The 22,740-nt window shown below is 36.2% G+C and overlaps 1 protein-coding gene across 1 annotated transcript in view; it reads left to right on the forward strand.

Annotated features, from left to right (window-relative positions):
• The window catches only part of LOC140148377 (uncharacterized), a 30,358-nt gene extending 8,063 nt beyond the window's left edge, over window positions 1-22,295 (forward strand). Inside the window, exons 2-9 of the mRNA XM_072170305.1 lie at window positions 3,044-3,206; window positions 3,768-3,919; window positions 15,805-15,907; window positions 17,284-17,433; window positions 17,677-17,778; window positions 17,962-18,057; window positions 19,096-19,191; window positions 20,234-22,295. Coding sequence (XP_072026406.1) covers window positions 3,044-3,206; window positions 3,768-3,919; window positions 15,805-15,907; window positions 17,284-17,433; window positions 17,677-17,778; window positions 17,962-18,057; window positions 19,096-19,191; window positions 20,234-20,346 — 975 coding nt within the window. The 3' untranslated portion in view covers window positions 20,347-22,295. The remainder of the gene's footprint in view (window positions 1-3,043; window positions 3,207-3,767; window positions 3,920-15,804; window positions 15,908-17,283; window positions 17,434-17,676; window positions 17,779-17,961; window positions 18,058-19,095; window positions 19,192-20,233) is intronic.
• The last annotated feature ends 445 nt before the right edge of the window (window positions 22,296-22,740 follow it).

Raw genomic sequence — 22,740 nt, forward strand, 5'->3', positions numbered from 1 at the left:
GTAAAAACACCTTCTAGAGGTTGGTCGATTTCACATTTTATGTTATATACAGGAGGTGTGAATTATCCTTCATGCATACATCACTTTAGATCTGAAATCGACCAAGAAATAATGACACACGGGCAATTCTAAAACAACATCTTTTGCACAGAGTTCAATGGGATTTGAAAAGTAAAGTGGCAGTTGAAACTCTAGTGATAACACTTTTACAGTGCATGATGGGGCTTCCTTAAATCATCCTCTGGGTTAGGGGTTAGGGTTATGGTTATGGTTAGGGTTTAGGGTTAGGGTTAGTGTTAGGGTAAGGTGTTAGGGTTAGGGATTAGGGTTAGGGTTAGGATTATATTCGTATTTATTAGTACTAATATACTAGTAATAGCATATTGTGTGTATGCACTTAATTCCGTAATCAATAAGTATCATACTACTACTAGTAAACAAACACCTTTCTGGCACAACGAATCATAGCACTGTAGCCCGGTAGGCATTAGACTATGGATACATAGATTGTGGGTTCGAACCCCAGATAAACCGTTGTAGAATTTGAATTCTATCGATTTCTTTTTATTTTATTAAGTAAGAGGAAATAATAATGGTAATAAACTCGTGTTATATCTAGCCTCATAGGCCTATTTACATGTATGTACTATGTGTTATCGCATTGCGGCCCATTATGGTTGCAGAAAGAAATTACGCGTCCGGGCCAAAGGTATATGAGTACAATCACTTTTGGGACACTTTGTATAAGCAAAGATCCTAAGGATGTGAGCGTCAAGTTGCTTCGTTTGCTTAGTGCAATTCAATTTAAATACTTTAGTAGTCCAAATTATATCAAAATCAGGTTGATCCAAAACTAGACTTATTAGACGTGACAGTCTGTGTGCATTTCTTAGACCAGGTTATCAAAACGCTGAAAGGGTGTAGATTGCATGCATGTTGTGTGGCAAATTCTGCGGTGACCAATGTAAGATACTATAATACAAAACGGGTATTTAAGCTTCAAGCACTACGTGTGGTTACTATCACATCTACTGAAGCTTTGAGGTTGAGAAATTACTTTAATTACAAAAAACAGTCGATTGTACAAAATTAAAACCCATTGGCATGATATCTGACGGATACAGTGTTCACGTGATTAGATTAGAAACACATGATCTAGGGGTTTTAACACTGCTAGGATTTTTGTGGGTCTCTAATTTGAGTAATTAAGCCATTTAATATACACTCTCAGCAAGAAGGGTTCTAAATAATCTGTCCATCCTAATGGAACTCTCAATGGTTCTGTAATGAACCAAAAAGGTTCTATAAACAGATAAATGCCAAAAATGGTGCTATAAAAGGGTCCGGAACATCAGTTTAAAAAACCTGAAATGGTTCTTTCAGTTTAAAGAACTTTTTTTTTCTTTTGAGGGTTTCATTTAGAGGACAAAAAAGTGCTTTAAGGCCGGTTTTTACTATAATCCTTTCTGAGAGTATACACAGGGAGAGAGATATAGAGGGGGAGAGGGGGAGGCGTTCAATCTAAAAGCAACTTACATTTAATTTATGAGGGAAATTAAGTTAAAGTTCGTGAATCAACATCACACTTAAATTAGGCTTGATCCTTGCAATTATGTAAGACTAAGAGATTAGAGTCACGCGGCAGCTATGTCTAGCAAGTTTTAAAACTAAACGACTGATAAAAAAGACTAAACAGATGCGCCTCCGCGGACTATATTTATACAAAACACTTGAATTCTATAAAAAAAAATGGGGTAACTCGGTAAAATATAAAATATTAGATCTCTAAAATAGAAGAGTATTGTTTCGGCTTTCTAACATGCTACGAAACCACAAGTGGGAAAAATTTGCTAAGACCATCCATCCATTTGGGAATGATACATGATGTTCGGCAAACAATCAAGTTACTGTATCCTTTTAGAGTTTGCTTAAGGGGAGTTGATATAAGCAAAAAACGCACATCCGATAGAAATACCCAGATGATTTGACGCACAAGCGCACTTATGAGTGACTACTTGACAACTGCTGCTAGGTTCAAACATGGTTCAGTGCAAGTTCATAAAGAACAGATGAACACCAAGGAGGAATGGTCCATATGAAGAAAACTTCGTGAAGATTTAACCATCTTGTTCAAATCTTGGCATCAAAACTCCTCACCAAGTTTGCATGGTTATTGCCAGCATTCGCAACCTAATAAAATGCTCACGTCACTATCATGATAATGATCCAAGTATAATATAGTAATAGTATACTTCATAAATCTTCATAAAACTTCATATTTTTTATATTCCCAATATTCAGAACCACAGCAGCTGAAGGGAGTATCCCATCATACATCTGCTTGCTCCATAGCAAATACATACAAAACATAAGTAAAAGCGGCTTAGATATTGAGAGCTATGGATAGTTTCACAATACTTTGGAGATCATATTTTTTCAAACAAAAGTCTTAACTCCCCTGATATAAGTGAGTAATTGAAAGTTGAAGTGAGGGATTTTGTGTACACTTTCTATGGCATGTGCAGTTCTACTGTGGTACTGCAGAGCATGATGGGATACACCTGACTTTTAAAGCTGGTAAACCATCGGATGCAAATATTTTTGGTGGAGGCAGGCGCAGACCTCCACTCTACTGTATTGAGTATCTTTGGTGTATGCCTCTCATTCGCAGTTGGGTCTTGTGCAATGAGACCGCCAGTTATGTGCTTTCTATCGAGCGCTTTTTAAAACATGTAAACATGAAGAGCTCCATCCACAAAAGTGTGAAGAGTTTTGACCAAATCATCGATACACATATGATACTGCAAATGTGTGTCTCAACCCCTTTAACTCAGTTGGTAAAGCGCCGGACTTTGGTACAATTTCATGTTTTCAAAAGCGCTCGATAGTAAGCATATATGCTAACCATCGAGTTTTTACGGTATTTACGGTTTGACAAGGAGTTACTACCTGACACATGGATATTTTGCATGCAATGCAATAGCCCACATTTGTTATACAAGTTTTTACAACGTCTTTTTCACCTCTTTGTTTTATTTGATAGTTTCGTGGAGCTGCGTTGGTCAGGTTCGGAGTGGTTTGTTCTGTCGTCCTGATTTGGGTAACAGTTTTCAATTCACAGCTTACAATTGATCTTACGGGACAGAATCACGTATCAAGAGGCCTTAATGTGTGGCTTGACCTAAAACAAACCAAAGAATTCACAGGTAATAACCAGTTGTCCATAAATTACTTTGATCTTTAGAGGTTATCCACTTTACTCATGCATGACTTCCAACAAAAGGCGCTGGTTCCCGTAGTATTCCTCGTTCAAACCAATTCAATGCACGACCTCGGAATTACCTGCATGACTTTGGCGGGCTATTTTGAAACAGTGATGGTTGCACATGTGGGTACTTCTTTTGAAAGTCCTAAACAAGGTATAGCAGTCGCTGATAGGATATGCAGCTTATAGAACACGGATAACCTCTATTGTGATCCTAACAATGTCAAAAGAGAACTCATAACTGAACCGACTGAACTTGGAGAGTTCGTGGTTCGATCCCTTTCCAAGGATTTCCAAAAGAGTCAACTTGCTATGTATTGGACACTATGCGTCAATTTTATACAGCGCTATGCACATGATTCCTTTATTTAAGTGTTTTATTTATCATTATTTTTGGAAACATAGATACATATTTTGATCCAATTTCATCTGCTTTATTTTCTTTGCCACACATTTCAATATGTTATAACGTTATTTCTGTGTTTGAACACTCTTATTACAGGGCTTGACTCGCCGATATTTTTAGTGCACAATGGTAAATCCTCTACATTTCTTACAAGATCTTTAGCTGCAGACTCATCCCTAGGAATCGCAAGACTATTGTTATCGCCTAATGATGACGTCATGAATATTTCTTGGAGAGCACCAACACGGGTATGTTTGTATAAACTCCGCGCCGCATTATTTTTTTTTACCCACCCTTAATTCTTATCCACAATAATATAAACACCCAAGGCGTGTACCATGATCGCCAGCATTTGAATACAATGGAATCATCTTTTTTGTTTAAATTTTCCCCCTTTTTTGTCTCTCCAAACCAATATTCTGTATAATCCATTGCAATATGTATCGTTGTATACCTATCTTTGAATACAAATTTGATCATATTGATTGGTCTGCCCATAGCTAGTTCACCCGCCTCGCGGGGTTTTCACCGATTCTGGGAAGCATAATCCTGGTAATTGCTGACATTGGATTTGAACATGGCCTGGATTGCACCCACATTGTAAAGGTCATTTAAGTCAAGGAGTAAGAATAACATGTGCAAATACCGCGAAAGTGCTTTAATAACAGACATGTTAAGAGATTCAGCGCTTCTCGATGCCTTTAATAGGCAGGAGAAGTGAAATATTTAAGTGGTTTTAAGACAGTGTCTGACTAAGCGATAAGATGGGATTAAAGCGATATTCAACTCCCTCCCGCCCTCAGCCGTATGCAAGTACAACGCTAAGTCAGAAAATTAGCGGCAATGATTTAATTGTTTAAAAACGTAATCTTCGCATGCTTGGAAATCCCATTGCCTAGCCTGCTTTTTGTATGTGTCACGATAAGGCAGCGATAAGGTGTTTTGTGTCGTAACTCATAAGACAATCTCGTTCTGTTATGGTGCGATCCACGTTTGCGTCATCAACCCAAACTTGCATGAATATATATATCTAGAACATTTAATTCACATAAACTGACAAATGATATCGTTGAAATTCAAGCGAAATGTTTTGTTCTGTATGGTAATGAATCAATGGGCTATTCCAGAAAATAGATGCACACCCCCTATAGAGGAGTTCGGATTTCCCGACTTTTTGTCCAGTCGTGATTTTTAAGTGTCCAAAGGCGAACAAATCCAGCAGAAAAATAGTCCAAAGTCAGAAATCCTGAATTTGAGAGCTCATTTGAGACATTTTCGTGATTTTTCCTTCATTTAATTGGATTTCCAAGCTTTTTCAAGCGACATTGGCAACTGGAATTCCAGTCGTTTTCAGAAAGCAGACTTGGAAATCCAGACATTTCTTTCATGAAAAAGTTACTCCTCTATTAATAGTATTATAGGGGGTGTACATTTATTTTCTGGAATAGCCCAATGTCCTACATAAACTCTATATGTCAATGTTTTATAGACTCATGATATAAACAATAACTGAACCATTTGATACTGTTTCGCATCGTAATCTAGAATATCATGAAATTGATATTGAGACAAATATCTTGATTGCGTGTTTAAAACGAAGTAACGAACTCGTGCAATAGAACATTATCTGTTTCTGTCATGGTATAAACTTTGGTATGCATGATGTAAGCATGTATGGGCAATAAATTATTGATACCGTATCAGATTTTTCAAAAGTTCAGTCGGAGAATCTGTATCTCTGGGCTGAGTACTGAAAAGCTTATTGCTTCTGCTTGTTCCGGACTTCTATCTCATTTTAACATCTGAACATGTGAAATTAATTTTAGATCATGTGTTGGCCCTTTTATTGTTGTTTCATTTTAAATTGTAAAATAAATTGCACTAAACTTTGTTAACCATTCACTCAATATTCAGCAACTTTTTACTCATTTTGTGTTGCACCGGATAAGCAAGAGATAACCTTTATTTTCAAACAAATTACCCCCAGTCATCAGGGACAGTGCATCGTAAAGTTTTATTCCCAGATGAAAAGAAAATATTTCGTCACGGGAAAATGGTTGTCATTGGCAGAACCCATCGGTTTCCGATTTTCCACCCACCAGCTGATATGCATTTTCAAACCAAAAAAGCAATTCAAAATGCATGGTATTTCTCTGATCGTGTTGATTTGTCGAGGCAAGCGTACATCAAATATATGATGAGCCAATAATGTATCATGTGAAGCAAATGTCCATATTCTCAAGTTCAACCGGTGTATTGTTGAGATAATTTAATAGCCAAAGCCCTAACCTCACCCAGTTAAACTTTACACCCAATAACCCTACTGAAAATGTTCATCAGTACTGTTATTGAAAATTACAACGAGATTTCACAGTTCTATACCGGGGGGCACATCAACAATTTTTGGTGGGTATGCTCCCCCGGAATTTTGAGGTGGTGGGTCTTTGGGAGCTGACGGCGTACCGGTAAAAGGGCGTCTTTCGGAGCTGCAAACCGGGCTGTGAACATGATGGGGTCTTTTGGAGCTGCGAAAAGTCAAAATCAAGGGCTCTTCTTGGCTTTTTGGTTGAAAATCGCCTGAAAAAACAAGAAATATGAGGAATGAGCAATTTTGGGTCTTTTAGAGCTGAAATTATCAAAATCAAGGGTCTTTCGGAGCTTTATTTTGGTCAAATATAGGGGATCTTTCGGAGCTGCGAAATCCAAAAGGGGGGGGGGTCTTTCCGGGAGAGCATACCCGTATGGTCATTTGTGTTGAGTGCCCCCCCGGGTTCTATAGTCCAATGAAACAGTACTCACTGTGTTATACAGACTCCTTTTTCAACACTGTCATGTCATGTTGTGACGATCTTCTGTTTACCGCAAAGGACGCTGGTTGCTAAGCAAAGCGGTCGCCAGATGTACGGTAAGCAAATTAGCGGTTTTCAGGCCTGTGTATTTTTCTTGAGATGATCGTCAAACATGTGACTGAGATTGTATTGCCCCTCGTCTCTGTTCATAGTGGTCCCTTGCTTTCTGATTTCTACTGCCTCTTTGATCATAGGTTCTATGCTTTGATCCAACGTGTGTAGGCCCTACTTGTACCTGTCTGTCTCTTTGCCTAATACCGTACCTTTAAAGTTTGACGATCTTTTCAAGATAAAATTCCCTTTAAAAGGGAAAGCCAGCCTCAATGTAGAAGAGGTCTTGTAATTAGTTTTGGTCAATGTGAAAGGCATTTTTAGGATCACGCTTACATCTACATGACAGTCCACCAAACCATCAACGATGAGAACATGCACACTGAAACAGCAGAAAACATTAATTCCTAATCTCATGTCAACTCTTTTAATTCATTACATGTACTCCAAATTGTTCTGGTCTGTTTGTTTTGTTGTTGTTGTTGTTGTTGTTGTCGTTGGGTTTTTTGTCTTTTCAGCTTTTTACCCACGATATCTCAATTTCCAATTTTGTAATACCAGAACTTACGAACTCAATATCTTCGCTTAGGAATGTCCGATTTCACTGCTTTCGATATATACACTGCCGGTTTGAGTTAACTTACATGTACATTTTATTTTAAAATAACTTAATTAATTCGCAATGTATAGTTTAAGCCTACTATATTATAATAGATAGTGGCCAGCACATTTATAAAGGACTGGTTACTCACTACAATCTTCACTCTTAAACTGTGTTTTTCTGAATGTGCTGATCATGTTGATTGCTAGTCGGAAACTCCTGCGAAGCTATGGACATGGCATCTTACATACTCCATTCTATAACAGTCTGCCTAGTGCCTTGTGTGTTTTCTCTTCAATCATTTTGTTGAATGTAATTTTATGAATCAAATAGTTATGTGTCATTTTATTTATAATAAAGAAGTTATTAAATTAATAAAGTAAGACAATTTATTTATCTATAAGTGCATGTCAAATGGGGTACATTGTTCAATACTATATGCATAAATTATGCCCATATTATAGCTAGGCCCTAAAAACTTTATTTTGCATCGGATTTTTCCCGTTGAAAAGACAAAACTGATGTTTATGATAGCAACCATTTCATCAATAACATTTTGAGTCATTTTTATCCATAAAACGACACAAGATATGATAGATAACTACTTTCACATCAATATGGTCCATATACTCACAGATTGTTGAGAATCTGTGATATGATCCGGGATATGATGAAGATTTTGATTCTATAGATCTGTTATCAACATGATATCACGCTGTTCAGTGGTCAAGGAGTAAGGACCCCGGTCAAGGACACTGATATGACATCATAGGTGATGTCAGATTTTCTTCTGCTGACCATATGATGCTATATATATTAACTATTATTGTTACATTTAGGCCTTTAAACTTTTAAAGTCATAATTAATTAGTTCAAACATAACTTTGGTAATACTCACTCGTTTTCGTTCGTTGAAACGGCAAAACATACTTACTTTTCCTAACAAATCGAATTAAAATATTTAAAAAAAAATTTAACCACAAAAAGTAAAAAAAAATCTCATTCCAATACCACTAAAATATAATCTCTTGAGTAAACTGACCCCAAACCTGAAACAGGTACCAGCCCCGAATGGGCTGGCGAAAAATACATCTGGTATCCGCGTTGCTAAGCAACCAGCGTCCTTTGCGGTAAACTGAAGATCGTCACAACATCAACAGTGTTGAAAAGGGGGTGTGTAAGACTTCGAAACGTCCTCAGTGAGTACTGTCTAGACCTATGAAATCTCGTTATAACCCAATGACCAGGTGAGCAACGCAGTCAATTTAATTAATTTATTAGTGTTCTTTATACCCAATTTAGTTTTGATTATATTTTCATTGATGACGATTCTTATCAGTAGTTCAGGTGTAAAATAGATGCAATATTTAAAACAAATCTACGACTGACATGCAAAATTTCAAGTGAGTGTTATATATTATTTTCATGTACACTCAAAATAAAACAGTTTTTACTTTAATAATGTCATAATAAAAGGGTAGAGGATATGACTCCCTGGTTTACAGGTAATCATCTTGCTTACCCTATATCCTCATACTTTGCCGTATGACATTAAGTGTCAAAGGGAATTGTATATTTTGTCCCAGGAGGAACTTATATGATATGATCTACTGTCATGTTTTAAACATTATCAAAAGGACACTTATGAAGATACATAATTGAACTTTTTTATAAAAGCATTTGAATACGAACTGATTTATCACCATGATACCGTTAGAGTCGTAACTTTTTGCTAATTAAAAAAACAGCAACACTGCAATTAATTAATGAAACAGCACTTTTATGTATAAAATAATTAAATATGATTCAAGGGCTATAGTCATTTCTTGCTTGATCATTGCCTGGGAATAACCATATACTGTCATTTCCAGGGTCTGTGGAATGACATCCCATTCCGTGTGGAAATACGTTTGGGTTCTGATAGGATTAGGAGCACACAAGCATGATTACGTGTATGAACTGAAAGAGAGGATAGATAGCAAGAAAAGAAGGCCGTGGTCAGCAAGCCAATTATATAAGCGAACAAATCCACTCCCGCCCGTTGGGTATGAAGAAAGGAAATTCTTAATCCCAATATCAATTGCCACAATTTACACCTTTAACACCAGATTTTTAAACTTAAGTATAGAAAAATTATCAAAGTCCATGAACTCGGTGGCATTTGAGATTTCCGGAAACGATGAAAATATTAATGTTTTAACAACTTTCCCTGTTTAACATGTGTTAAGAGACTAGTTCACTAATTAAAGGTCGCTGTAAACTAATGACCTGTAAAGGCCTGACATGGACACTATAGAAATAGAACACAAAAAAAAAAACAAAAAAAAAAACACACATAAAAAAAAAAAATCAAAATCTATTGCAGTGCACTTGTATTAAGAAATAATAAAATTTAAGAACACATACCGTCATACCGTATATTGCCTTCACTTTGTAAACAGATTTAAAAACTAAACATCACGTATCAAATTCCTAAACATCAAATGTTCAATGGCTAAACATTATCTATCAATACTCTAAACATGTTTAGTATTTAAAAACATGTCTATAAAGTGAAGGCAAGAATGTGTTTAGAAAAGTGTTTAAATGCTAAACACTGTTTTTGCAGTGCACTTTTAGCTCTTTTCCCCAATAAGAAGGTAGAAAAATAAGAAGGTAGAAAAATGACAAATAATCCAAAAATTTGTCATTCATTTATATTTATGTTTATGTTTATGTCCTCCTTAGAGCCCTTTTACAAAAAAAATATGCGAAAGCGCATGTGTTAGGGTACATACGTTTTCGCCCTTTCTAACTTGTCTGAGCTACCGGCATCCATTTTGTATGATAATACCAGGATATGAGACAAAAATATATTCCAATTGTTACATTGTAATAGATCTGTCGCAATTAACAGACACTTTGCCTTTAAAGGAGTATTTCGTGATCCTAGCATCCTCTTTTTATGACATGTTTCAGTAGATATCCACGAAAAAGCTTATTCCCAAAATTTCAGTTGATTCCGATTTTGCGTTTGCGAGTTATGCATTTATGTGTATTACACTGCTCCATAGACAATGTGTTGTAATTTCGTTCTGGTAGGCCCAGAACGAAATTCAAATTTCACAATATCTTTGCTAAACGAAATAATCTGCAAGAAATTATTTGTATATAAAGTATTATAAACATTTATGTAGCCAGAGGTTTCCAGTGATCTCAACTTTTTTTTGAGAAAAGTGGGGGGATAATGCTGTGGATCACGAAATGCCCTTTTAAATTTAAAAGAAAACCTGATACTGTTATCGACCTATAGAACCAAATAACCCACGCAATCCGAGACACCGGCAATTAACCCAAGTCGGTAGAAGTTTAATGTCGTAATGACCATGGACTTTCGATACTTCAAAGACAGAAAATGTTCTTCGTGATTCAAGTTTGCCGCTGGGTAATTGAAAACATTTAGTTTAACCAAGGTTATTACCAGATGCGAAATAGATTGAACTTGAAATTGAATGTTTGTAACTCTCTTACACCTGATATCTGTTAATTAGGAGAATAAGTACCGGTAGTGGGTTAATTAAGAATACACCTGCAAGTTCTACTTCTAGTCTTTGACGGTTTTTTTGGTGCAAATTTCTGAAAGTTGGTCAAAATTCCAAAAAATAAAAAACGGTTCTTAGATATAAGTTTACCAGCCTATTTTGTTCTTGTCCGACATTGGAAGGGAAATAATGTGTTGCATATTATATTTTCAGATGTATGATAGTGGGTATGACATTTTTCTTGACGTTTATCAGTTTTGCCATGTCACCATTAGTAAAGTGGGTGTCGGGTGAGAAATACATTGCAAATGTTGTTTTAGACCCAGATATTTTCCGATGCTGGGCTCTACATTAATAAGCTCTCGTAATTTATGAAGGCCTACGCTAAAATATGATGAACATGTTTAGATACAGATTATGATGAACTATGACTTCTGGATATCATGTTAAATTATAGTTTACGTGTTCGTGTTAAATTACACGTATATATTCAGTATCCTGAAATAGAAACATGTGATCTGGCTTCAGCTTGCTTTGGTAAGAAACGAGCTACAATTATCTCTTTCTTGCATGTTTCAATGTAGATCTTTATCCCGGGATCTTTATACCCGGCTTTATACATGTACTTGATATATCATGATGTGGACTAAGGACTAGTAAACGGGAACCGCTACACCCGGGGGGGGGGCACTCAACTTAAATTTTGGTAGGGGTGTGCGGCGCGGAGCGCCGAATTTTGGGAACAAAGAACTGATTTTTGGGCAAAATAGGGGCTGGATGAACTGAAATTTCAAGATTTTGTGGGGGTCTGTGAACTAAAATCGGGCCATATTATAGGCTTTGGAGCTCAAATTGGGCCAAATTATAGGCTTTTTAGCTAAAAAATCCATTTTGTTTCCAAATTTGAGCTCAAGAGCTAAAATTTTCAGAGTTTGAGGCTCAATGAACTGGAACATGATGCAAATGTGGGTCTTAAGGAACTGCCGGAGAGCCTGAAAAAAGGACCCTTGACCGCCGCACATATACCCGTACCACCTTAACATGTGAGTGAGCCCCCGGGCCGCTACATAGTCCTAACTTGACATCAGTCTGAACAGGGTTAAATTAAGGTTTTGTTATGGTTTAGAGTTAGGGTATAAGTTTATGGTTATGATTAAGGTTAGCATTATTAGGGTTAGTTTTATATGGATAGGAGTGTTATGATTAGGCCTACAGTTATTAGGACCAGGGCCCATTTTATAGTTAAGTAAGGGTTATCTAGGGTTGCAAAGTAGCAAAACTTTCTTTATATATGGCCCAATTCGTGCCTGGAAAAGGTTATCCCCTCTTACAACCTATCAACAGGTCTAAAATCTATAATGAGGTGTCACCGGGTTTGCAAGAGATAATAATACCAAATCTAAACACCATGAAATTCACCACATCACGACCAAGCTCACATTGGGCGCCCCATTCCTTTTTTAAAGGAATTTTTATTAACAAAGTTATAGGGTTTTCGGACTAATGACCCTTCAGACTACCGACCTTTATTAAACTGGACTATTATGTCCATTCGGCTTTTCAACCTGGAAATGATGTTTGACATAATCATAAGATTGGAGTCAAAACTTATTAGGTCTCTTTATCATGTTTATACTAAACTATTTCAACGCATTTTATATACTTTATTCATACCACACGGGACATTTCCATGCCCTAAATACCAGATAAACCTTCAACCTTTAGCATGTTTAGCAGAAATAAAATGAGATTTTTTAGTTTTTAGGAGAATGTCATTACGTGTTGAGAAAACGAAATGATACTCGTTGATGTTCCATAGAACTCGCCGCCAATCGTGCCCTGAAAATAACTATACATACAAGAATGAGTTTAACAGAACCTTTAAATAATATAATTAGGCTGAATGCCAATTTTCAAAATTTGCTGCTATCCCGCAATTTTAATTTTCTTCCAAGTTTGATCGATCCGATGTGCAATGGGCTATGTAGTCACGCATGTGAGTCACCAGAAGGCCTTTCTCGTATATATGTAGGCCTATATGGATAGAGTCTGGTTGCCATGGTTTCCCGTAAACAAAATTTCTCTATTTGAGAGAGGTTGCCAATGTTCAAATATCGTCTGGCTTGGAGATAATACATCAGGTACCTCTGAAGAACGCGTGTGTGTCCTAGTTGAGTGACTCGTATATGGTTTACATAGAGAAAACTCCCAGGTGAAACATTTCCATGATCAATTCAATCACGACTAAATTACACTCTCGTCTCTCTGGATTTCAAGTTGGCGTTTATAGTTGTCAAGAGATCAGCTTCGAAAACATAAAAGTCAGCCCTACTAACCCTATCTGTATAGGTTAAATACAGGCTATACAAAGTATCGTCTACTCAATATTGGAGAATATTATATTGTTTAAGGGATCTAAAATGAGCGTTTATTGCGTTTCGACAGTATTTTTTGTGGGACATGAGAGCACCTCGGACCTATCGAATTGCATTCTGAATACGAAGAATGTCTTTCTGATATCAAATAATTTTCATTTTTGAAAATCACAATATAATACAAATTGTATGACAAATTATAAAAATTTGATATTTTTCAAATTTTTGATATATAACAGTCCTCGAAGTAAATTATATAAATCTAATGATATATTCTTAAAGTGTATGTAGCAGGGAGGGAAAAGCCGACGGTCAATTGAAAATTTTGACCTTTCATATTGAAGATATGGATTTTTTTCCCAAAAAGACCTAAATTTTTTTTGGTCTTTTGGGGAAAAAAATCCATATCTTCAATACGATAGGTTAAAATTTTCAATTGATCATCGGCTTTTCATCCCACCTACATACACTTTAAGTATAAATCATCAGATTTATAAAGTTTACTTCAAGTACTGTTAAATATCAAAAATATCAATTTTTAATGATTTGCCATAAAATGTGTATTAAATTGGGAATTTCAAAAATCAAAATTATTTGATATCAGAATGACATTCTTCGTATTCAGAATGCAATTCGATATGTCTGATGTGCTCTGATGTCCCAAAATAAATACTGTCCAAACGTTCATACCCCAGCCCTTAAGGGATCTGGAAATGAGCGTTTTGAGCGTTTCGACAGTATTTTTTGTGGGACATGAGAGCACATCAGACATATCGAATTGCATTCTGAATACGAAGAATATCTTTCTGATATCAAATAATTTTCATTTTTTGAAATTCACGATATAGGCCTAGGCCTAATACAAATTTTATGACAAATTATTAAAATTTGATATTTTTCACATTTTTGATATATAACAGTCCTCGAAGTAAATTTTATAAATCTAATGACATATTCTTAAAGTGTATGTAGCTGGGAGGAAAAGCCGACGATCAATTGAAAATTTTGACCTTTCATAATGAAGATATGGATTTTTTGGTGTTTTGGGAAAAATTCAATTGATCGTCGGCTTTTCATCCCACCTACATACACATTAAGTATAAATCATTAGATTTATAAAGTTTACTTCGAGTACTGATAAATATCAAAAATATAAATTTTTAATCATTTGCCATAAAATGTGTATTACATTGCGAATTTCAAACAATCAAAATTATTTGATATCAGAAGGACATTCTTCGTATTCAGAATGCAATTCGATATATCTGATGTGCTCTAATGTCCCACAATAAATACTGTCCAAACGTTCATACCCCACCCCTTAACTTTCACATACGCCCGGGAACGGTTTGAAGTACAATGTTGCACACAATGTTGCCCCTTTTCTTTTCCTTTGCCCTCCAGATTTTTACTTTCATTCTTTTTTTGTCTGAGTGACACTTCTTCTTTCACTTTTTGTCAGGGGGAGGCCGCTGGCTACGCCACTGCGTCAAATAAAATCAGACTATGTAGTTGTGCAGTTTTTAATGCTCATTTTATTCTCTGAAATTAATAATATATAAATCATTAACAAAATGTACGAAAATTCGTGTCAAAGGATGGCACACACAATTTTGCACTTGGATTTCCACATGACCACATCGTAAGCCCATAATGCAGTGTCCCTAATAATGACAAAGTAATTATCTATATAATAGTTATCTTGACGGTCCAGCATAGGACATATAGCGAAGAGTTGAAACAACCACGTCCCTTTCGTTACGTGACTTGTAGACCTGTTGCAAAAATAGCAGTGAAACCAGGGTTGAAAAGTAATATTTCTTTTTTTTTTTATCTTTGCTCTATAAAATTTATCATCCGAGTCGGATATGCATCTTAAATCCAATTTAGATTCGCAAGACTGGTCTGCTTATGTTGTACGGGAAAAGAGGTGGAAAGGTTGCAAGTCTCATTCAAGTCTGAGATGTTGAAAGTTCATGTTTCTGATTTTTCTCCATACACTATTCAGTGACATTTCTTTTACACAGAAACTGTATCCAGAGAAAATTATTTTCGAGTTTCCTTAAAAGTCTTTCTACCCGGGCTTTCTACTAAAAAATAATTTCCTCACCCACTCACAGATTACCTTCGGTATTTAGAAAATAACACATTCTGAAATGGTTATGATCATACATGTTTTACTCGAGATGGTAAAATGTATAATGACATAAATCGGATAACAAGATACGGCGTTCATGGGTTGCAGCCCATCAGGTTGAGAATGCTATGTTGTGTATACTAGGTTTCATCGCGTCAGTAATGTTGTTATTAATGGTGCATGGAATACCAATACTGACAATTTAGAAGTTATGTCAGCGATGACAGAGATTTTCTGACTTCTGACAGAAGATAAGATAAATGTATTGCTTTGACGACATTTGATGTAGCCTCTCTGTATATTAAAATGGAACTGATTAAAGACACAAATTGATCCAATTTTATATGCTTAAACTAGAGCGGGTACCGCACCATAGCTGAACCATGGGGCTTTGGCAGCCCTTTGGCAGCCCTTTGGCAGAATACCGTATAGAAATTGCAAACATGTTATTAATGATGATAATGACATATACGTTATCTCCAAATATATATCACATACCTACATGTGGTATCATCACCAGATTTATATTATACCGCTTTTAATTATTGAACAAGTTATTTCCATACAATTTAAATGTGTTCTGTCTTTTTGATTTACAGTATCACTACAATATAGAAGACACGTTTTCCACTCAACCAGAGATTGCCAGTAAACCTGCATTCAGCATAGCACCCAGTGGGTTCATCCCTGCATCTGATAAAGGTATCGATAACTCAAATCGCGAAAATGACAATTAATTATCAAAGTAACAATTATAATAATTTAGCTTGCATCATTATACCATAATACAGACATTTAGTCTACACAACATAATGCGATCGAGGTTACCATTGGCTAAACTAGCTTAGAAATAAAATATTTAAATTACATGTACTCCGGAAAATTAGTTTGCACTGTCTCTTGAAATGATGCGATAATCCGTCATCTCTATCATGTTTTAATTCTATAAAATTGCGATTAGAAAATTAAAATTACTAAAGTGCTAAAGAGAGAAGGGGATGCCAAACATTTTTAAGTGTCTTTTATTTACATTACTTATTTTAACTGAAAATAGTGTTACTGTTACGAGTTGTAATAACTCAAGGCCAAAATCACCTTTTACCCAAATTCACACGAATGCACAAAAATAATACACTGTTTGATTAAGTTAACAATATCTGGTCTTTAATTAAAAATAGAATATTATTGATACATGAACAACAAATGCGCATACAATATAATCACACTTGTTTATCAAATTATCACTACTTAACCGGCAGTTTTCTTCTTGATGATTATAGAGTCCTGTTAAATTATGTTATGGACAGCTAATGTATATCCTTGTTCTCTTGTCCTGCGAAAAATCACTGTTCAGCGAAGTCCACTGTATTGCATTTATATATCCTTTGCGTGTAAAATCCTCGCACAGAAATGGTGCTGCTTTTTCCAAATACTTAACTCCTTGCACAGATGACCATATCCAAAAATGATGCTTCTTTCACAAATCACTCTCTTTCTCCAGGAAACAGCTAGTTTCTTTCTAATCCACTTAATTGACAGATGTGTTGTTTTATAAACCAGACTCCAGCGAGTCTCAAGAACTCTTTCGTTGCTGTAATAAAATAGCACATTATTGGCTATACAAACTGGTTCAAATGTACTTCTTTGTGAAGCGCGACGCCCACAAACTCTCTTCATATTCTGCAAAGAGCAAACTCCAATGCTTTCACCTTTTTATACTCCACAAAACCCACAATCTATTAATAGACCATTCCGTCACATTCAGCTTATTTTAGCAAATGGGTTTTCCCAGTTTATAACATTAGGTAACGCTGAATATTCTGGAATAGTGGGAATTTTCCAAGATTATTAATAACTCTGATTGAGTTTGTTTACTGTAACCAAAGGAGTTTCCCATAAAACATATCATAACACACAAACTCCTGGTTTAACCCTTTTTCGTGTTTCTCCTGACATAGCTTTAAGTTGTATACAAAAATAAATAATCAAATAAAATTACTCAGGGCACATCACAATAGTTACGAATATAAATACGGGATTTATAATGTCCTTTTAATTTTTATTCACCCCTATATTAGCATTTTCCGTTTATTTTCACTGCACTGGTCGGAAAACGGGAACCTCCTCTGTTGGATTTGTTCTTCGCATCAAAAGCAGTGTGGATGGGCAGAATTTAGAAACACCTTCTAGTCCGTTAAGATTGCAATTCGAGAAAGAATGCCAAGAAGGTAAATTATTTCTATAGTGTGTTCCGTAACCGTTTTCCACCAATATCGTGTATTTCATAAAGCTGCCACTGTATGATTAGAAACAATTCGCCAAGATAACTTAGCAAGTCAACTTCCTGCGGTAAAAGCACCCTACTAGTATAAAGCTTAACATTATTTTTAAGAACATTTTGATACATTAGCTGAGGCGTCATAACAAATTCATTAATCTCACGTTTGAACATGACATTTATTTTACTTCAGATTTACCTAAATGCGTACCAGAATGTCATAACGGAGGTGTGTGTAATGTTTTTCATCAATGTGAATGTCCGGATGGATATTACGGGCCTGCCTGTAAACAAGGTAATTAAATAAAGGGCATGGGATGTATCGTTGAGGAATACATTCTTTGATTCCTACGTGCTAGATAAAACTAACAAATGTTTTTAATATTTTAAATATCTTGAAAAGTTAGCATATGTAATATACATACACCTTTAAAATATTTAATGGTTTTTGTGTACATGCTTATTTTGAACTTTTCAGCTCTATGTGATCCTCACTGTTACAATGGCGGGTCATGTGTTGCTCCCGGACTGTGTATGTGTCCTTTGGGGTTCATAGGCGATGCTTGTCAAACAGGTTAGTATTGTAGTCTGAAATTATGACATAAAATATCATCATCATCATCATCATCACGCATCAGTATCCCCCTCCTCTTCCTCTTCCTCCTCCTCTTCCTCCTCCTCTCCTCCTCCTCCTCCTCCTCCTCCTCCTCCTCCTCAGTCTTCCACCACCCATTCGGCACCCACCAACCCTCCCCTTTCTAACTTTTGAGATAAAAAGCTAAAGCTCATGAATACGAGGGCTTTATACATGTAATATGTGGCCACGTGACCATAAAACATACGGTCCAATGTTTTGTGAGCTGAACACGAATTTATTGAAGCAATTTGTGCCATGATGTAGGCTAATCCATGTATTGTAAATATAGACAACACAAAAAGTAACGCAGCGGTTATAAATACTGGTGGTGGAGGATTGAGGAGCACCATCGTTCTTTATATCTCACTTGATACACTTAATAGTTCTGAAGCTATAAGCATATTTACAACGGTTGCGTTACTTTTTGTGCAGTCTTTTAGTTAACTTAAGGTGGCACTACACCCCTTGATAAATTTGTGAATATTTTTGCATTTTTCTCAAAAAATAATACCACAGTGGTAACAAAAGTTATGTATATTATATAGGGCCAAGGAATCCAGTTACTACACTGGAATTTCAGTGACTCAAGACAAGCGGTACGTTTTTTTATGATAAGAAAAGAGGTACCGCTAGAACTAGTACTAGTGTACCTCATTTCTTAACGTATAGGCCCTAATGAACCACTTGTCTTGAATCACTGAAATTTCAGTGAAGTAATTGAGCTTAATTGGATTCTTAGCCCCTATAATATGATAACTTTTGTTACCAGTGTTAGTTATTTTTTGAGAAAAATGCAATATTAGTCACAAAATTTATGACAGGGGGTGTAGTACCACCTTAAATTAATACAAAAAAGAATACCTTACCACCATCACCATTGACCACCGTAAAAAAGAGTAAAAGACACGAGCAACTGATATCGCTTCTCAGAATGTGTAGAGAAAACTATATAATAATACAAATTATTTTTTACAGCATTTTGCCAAAACAATTGTAATCAACATGGGCATTGTGTAGGACCTGAGAGATGCGAATGTTATAAGCACTGGCAAGGAAAATATTGCGATAAACGTGAGTATGCCCCACACACCGACATCACCCGGTTAATAATTACATTACACAGCAGAGACATTGAAATGAATACTCGGGATCGATACACGTGAATGTGCTATGCACGATTTGATATTCAGACGATAAATCTTATGATGCCGGGGTAGAAAATGATGAATATCTCCCGTAATTTATTTAGTCTAAAGACGCCAGATTTTGTTCCTTGCACTTGAATATATGTGTTGAACGGATATGATAGTCGTTAGCTTGCGTCTTGAGAAAGAAGCTTGCGTCTTGAACTCAAAAACTTACAAAAATTCTGATTTTATATGTGCCGAACTATAGCGCAGCGTATAGGCTAGCTCCAACCACTCGTGGAAGCAGTCTAAAAACAGATGACCATTGACCTCATCATGGCGTATACATGCTCACTCACACACAGAGAGGTCGATTACCAGGCTATTGCCAGTATAAACCTTAGTCGGATGTCCCTCGGCTCATTATGCGTCTCAAAGGTCGGAACAAAAGTTTCCATTGATAGTGGTAATTCCAGGATTGACACCAACCAATTAACTCTGCATGTTCAGTTCATTGGTAAAACGCGAGGGCGCTATGAAATATATATAGCAGCCATCCACATTGTGTTTTGGAATGATGTGAACAATGCTAAGATTGGAATTCCAGTTTCCTTTCTCACGAAGTAAGGGCTAAGAGTAAAATTGTACAATTGTGTTTGGGAGTGGCCTTCTCTTCTTTTCTCTTTTTCCTAGCTATTTTCTTCCATTTCGTGCTTTGTTTATCAAGCTATCTAGGCCAGCATGCATATATTAGCCTACACTGGCTATCCAGGCTTGTGTATTTGTATGAGCTTGGAACGGTCCATGGTTTTCCCATGGATTAGCATGTGTTCCTCACGGACCAACCTGGGTAAACAAACAAACAAACAAAAATTGATTGTCATGGCAGGACCGGTAAAGATATCACATTGTTAAAATAATTTATAAAAAAAATGAGAGAATATACACTGTGTGTTAATTATTTGCGTATTTCTATTTCTTTACAGCTGTAACAAGTCCACTGTATTCACGCTTCGTAAAACAGACGAAAAAATACTACGACCTGAACATGGATAGATCAAGAACTTCTAATAATACAAAAAATCAACCAAAACGGTGATGAGTGCGTGGTATTTGAAGCATGGATACAGTACAGTGAGCGAGACAACATTTTGTGTTGCATTTAATGACACTCTTTTGGCTGAGCTTCATTGGTCACCTGCATGTCAAGGAAATATCAAACGGTTTTCAGTGTTTGTTGGTGTTCTACATAGGTCAGAAAAACAAAAACAAGTTGTTGTTTTATGACAGTTTTGGTGTCATCATTTTAATCATTGTTAATCCAGTAATTTCAATCAAGAAGACCTTGAGCTTAGCTGAGAGTGTTTACAATATTTCAAATATTACACTCCGCTCCCAATAAATTTGGTGGCTATGGAAGTATCATTGCCCCCCCCCCCCCAATAATTTGAGCCAGGTACTATCCCCCCATATTCCGGAGCCCCTGATTTGTCTAATTCAGTCCTGGGATTTCAATCAAGATGACCTATCAGCTTAGCTGAGAGTCTAATTCAATCCTGGGATTTCAATTAAGAAGACCAAGAGCTTAGCTGAGAGTTTAATTCAAACCTGGGATTTCAATCAAGAAGACCACGAGCTTAGCTGAGAGTGTAATATTTGTCGAATCCATTGGAATCCTTACTATAGGATCTGTACGTCACAATTACAAAGTGATTTTGAGAAGATCCTATATTTGCAAACACTGACTGGCTGAGGAGATTGGATAAGATTTGACAACGTACAACATAGTTTATATTCCCAAGGATCGTTCTTCTGTTCTGCAATAAAAATAATGACAGGACCAGCCCATCGTAAGGATGCGTCATGGTGTCATCGTGAAATTATGTCCACAAACATTAACATTGGTTATTGGTAATTTAAACTTATGATCTTAACACAAAATTAAGACGTACCTCAAATTTTCGGTCACAACTTTGACCTTCATCTGGAGACTGGAAAACCAAGTTTTGGATCAGTGACCTTTTGGACACTTGACCCTAAAACCTGGTCGTACACTCTTGGTAATTTGTATCAGCCCCGTCGCGGTTGAGTGATGGTTGGTTGACTCTGATGTAAATTGACTCCTTCACACCCCTTTCAATACGAACGGGTTTTGGGGTCAAGTGTCCAAAAGGTCACTGATCCCAAACTTGGGTTGCCAGTCTCCAGATGAAGGTCAAAGTTGTGACCGAAAATTTGAGGTACGTCTTTTGTGTTGAGATCATAAGTTTAAATTACCAAATTATTATGAAGTTTACCAACACAGATGAACTTTCATGCTATTAAAATGGGTTCACAACATTATTTGGTTAAACAAAGCATCATTTTTATGTAAACCGTTTTAAACATCTCAGCTTCATTATAAGTTCAACACTTTTGAAACAAATTTGTGAATCAAACAAGATTTGTATTAATTTGTCTTTTGGTGTCGAGTTTAGGTATCGATGCAGTCAAAAGGCGCAGTCATCGGCCCATTTCATTGCCGGTGAGAAAAATTAATAGAAGGTGGTGTCAATTTCTTTGATTGCATGTATGAATTCCTGGAATTGAAACGTCTTCAGATTGTATTTAGATAATGTTGGAGTCTTAAGCTGATTCCAGACTGTCAGAAAAATTCTCAATGACGTAATCAAATCTACTAACCATCCATAAATATAATAATTGTTCAAACCGTTTTACAGCATACCGTAGGGAAATTATACATCTGAAATCAAAATTTGTATTTTCTATGTTTTAATATTTTGATATGAATTAATGGTTCGAGAACAAAGACTAACACATGACACGTGCCTTAAAACCCTGTGTGAAAGAGTTGTGTGGACAAAATTTCCAGCAATTTGATTTAGCCAATCTCGGGTTTTGTTTGCTACACATAGCTAAATGTATCAAAATATGCTCCTCTGGAGATCTGATACAGGTTTTAGGTATAAGCAATATAATAGAATTAACTTTGTCAAACTCATTACTTATATAATAAATTATTTACTATTTATTTGTAAGAATTTTGTTTGAGATGTTCATTTTTTGGTGTGTATTTACTGTCATGACCGAAATAAACTAAATGATGCGAGCATATAGGAAGACAGAAATCTGGAATATTTTGACGTTCCTACTCTAACACGTTTTGAGATGAATCGGATGGAATAAAGCTGCAGGCTGTTAATCTGTATGTCGTCTGCATACATGTGGTAAGAAAGGCCGTAAACGCAAGGGCGCCATATTGGGCCCACAATAGACCCTTGAGGAAGTCCATTAGTTCATTTAATTTACAGATGTGTGTTCACCATCAATGATCACACGAATTGTTATCTCAAAAAATATGACTTGAACGACAGTTGAGAGCTGTCTTGGTGACCCCGATCAAGCCCGTCGTTCGATCGAAAAGAATACGGCGATTTACGGTATCGAATAGGTCGGAGAACTCATACCTACGAGGGCGGCGGTCAGTATGTAA

Source organism: Amphiura filiformis, chromosome 3, assembly GCF_039555335.1.
Source record: "Amphiura filiformis chromosome 3, Afil_fr2py, whole genome shotgun sequence".
Taxonomy (NCBI): domain Eukaryota; kingdom Metazoa; phylum Echinodermata; class Ophiuroidea; order Amphilepidida; family Amphiuridae; genus Amphiura; species Amphiura filiformis.